Source organism: Helianthus annuus, chromosome 5 (genome assembly GCF_002127325.2).
Source record: "Helianthus annuus cultivar XRQ/B chromosome 5, HanXRQr2.0-SUNRISE, whole genome shotgun sequence".
NCBI classification, from domain to species: domain Eukaryota; kingdom Viridiplantae; phylum Streptophyta; class Magnoliopsida; order Asterales; family Asteraceae; genus Helianthus; species Helianthus annuus.
Genome location: NC_035437.2, coordinates 152,707,033 through 152,709,075, shown reverse-complemented (window position 1 = coordinate 152,709,075; position 2,043 = coordinate 152,707,033). Strand labels below are relative to the sequence as shown.

At 38.9% G+C, this 2,043-nt stretch overlaps 1 protein-coding gene across 1 annotated transcript; it reads right to left on the bottom strand.

Moving 5' to 3' along the window:
- Nucleotides 1–1,311, bottom strand: LOC110939388 (amino acid transporter AVT6E). Its single transcript, XM_022181033.2, has one exon. The coding sequence runs from the start codon at nt 1,309–1,311 to the stop codon at nt 1–3; it is 1,311 nt and encodes a 436-aa protein (XP_022036725.2).
- Nucleotides 1,312–2,043: the final 732 nt, after the last annotated feature.

Here is a 2,043-nt window from a genome sequence, read left to right as displayed (position 1 = left end):
TCATTCACTAGATCCATCTTGCATACCATAAATGTTGCCAACCACTCCAACAATGCTAACGATGATCGCTAGAACCAACATTACCCATGACAACGACCGGTCTCGACTACTAAGACCAAGCGGTCCTTTGTGGCCCAACCGTAGCGCGATAAGTGCTGGGAACGTGAACCCTAATGACACAGCCGTGGTTGCACCCGTAAACTTAAAAGCAGTCCATATACTCGGGATCATGATCGACGCTGTATATATAATCCCCAAAAGCGCACATGTTAACCCTAAACATCTATTCTTGCTCTCCGATAGTGGCACTGCGCCACTAAAAGCCAACTCATCAACAGTTTGCCTTAACGAAAAGTGAATCACCGGAAACACGAGAATCAAATGAAAAATGTAACCCACACGAACGACAAAGTTTAAAGTTGTACTAAACCGAATCCCAAGAGGCTTATCGAAGTTTGTTAGCACATCGCCTTCCGTGTTTTTCCCAAATAAAAGATAACCCGAAACTGCGGTCAAGCAATAGATCATAATACAAATAACCGTTGTTATCCTACCAACTTTGTTCATCTTTCTAGGCGAACGCCCTTCGAGTTCGTTATAAATCGGTTGAATATTAAAGTGACAAACGTATGCATTCGACATGACGGGGATTATAACTAAAAGTTCAATAATCGACTTTTTTGAACTCACATCCGGAATTAGCCTAGGAGGCGCGGTTTTACCCTCAATCAACATGATAGACGCGACAACACAAGTGATTGTCACAAAAAGAACTGCGAGAACCACAGAAGCAGCAGAAGTCAAACTCAAAGATTCTATCCTATCCAACGCACAAAGTGGCGCTAGAAACACGATCAACACGATAAACATCACGAGATTCCTATTGTCCCAAAACCCATTACCGAACCATTGTTCCAAAACCCCTGCATGGCGAGCCGAACCCGACATTACATCACCCATAATGATCAAATAAACCACCAAAACACCGGCATTGTTCACAATTATAAAAATTTCGGATAAGATTCTCGCCGGTGATCCTAACGCATGTTGCACAACCTCCCCATACGACGTCGCTTTGCATTGAACCGTAAACCGAATAAGCAACTCGGCACTAATTTGTGCTAAAACACCAATCAAGCAAATCATCGTAATGCCAACAATCAAGCCAAGAACTTTCATGGCAGCCGGTAATGCCATGATTCCAGCCCCGATTACCGTCGTGGTTAGATTAAACACCGCACCATAGATACCGGCATTCGATCTATGTGAATCATCACAACTCATGTCGTCATCGTCCTCGTTATTCACCATGATTATGGGTATGAATCTTTATCTCAATATATAGACCAAAAACGAATTTTTTTTAAAAATAATTGTGGCAAAAATACCAATGAAATTTGATGAAAAACGTTGATAAGATTTAGTGGATTGAAGAAAGAAAATTTTGTTGGATTGTAAATTGTAATAATGGCTAATGTGTCAACGAGAGAGTAAATCAAGGGTCATAAGGTATTTTGTCGAGTCAACTTTTTCTTTTTTACTAAGGGTTTTCAAAATCTGACATCTGAAAATTCGGATATCCGAATTTCGGATATCCAAAATTTTCGGATACCAGATTTCACTATCTGAATCCGTATCCGAAATTTTGGATATCCGATCGGATATCCAAAATTCAACTTTTTATTCAATTTTTATTTTTTTATATTTGGAACCGGATATTTCGGATAGTTTTGGATATTCGAATACAAGTTTTCAGATATTTTCGGATATTTTTCGTATATTTCGGATATTTTCGGATACTTCGGATATTTTGGATATCCGAAATATCCGAAAAAATTTTAAATCACTATCCGAATCCGAATAAGAAAAATTCGGATATCCATATCCGGATTTTCAGATATGTCAGATTCAGATATCGGATATTTCGGATAAGATTTTTGAATACGGATAGTTTTGAAAACTCTGATAGTGCTAATGGGCTATAAATCTAAGTTACAAGACCCGGCCCATGTCATTCTGCTTAAATAATGAACCCATGTTTAC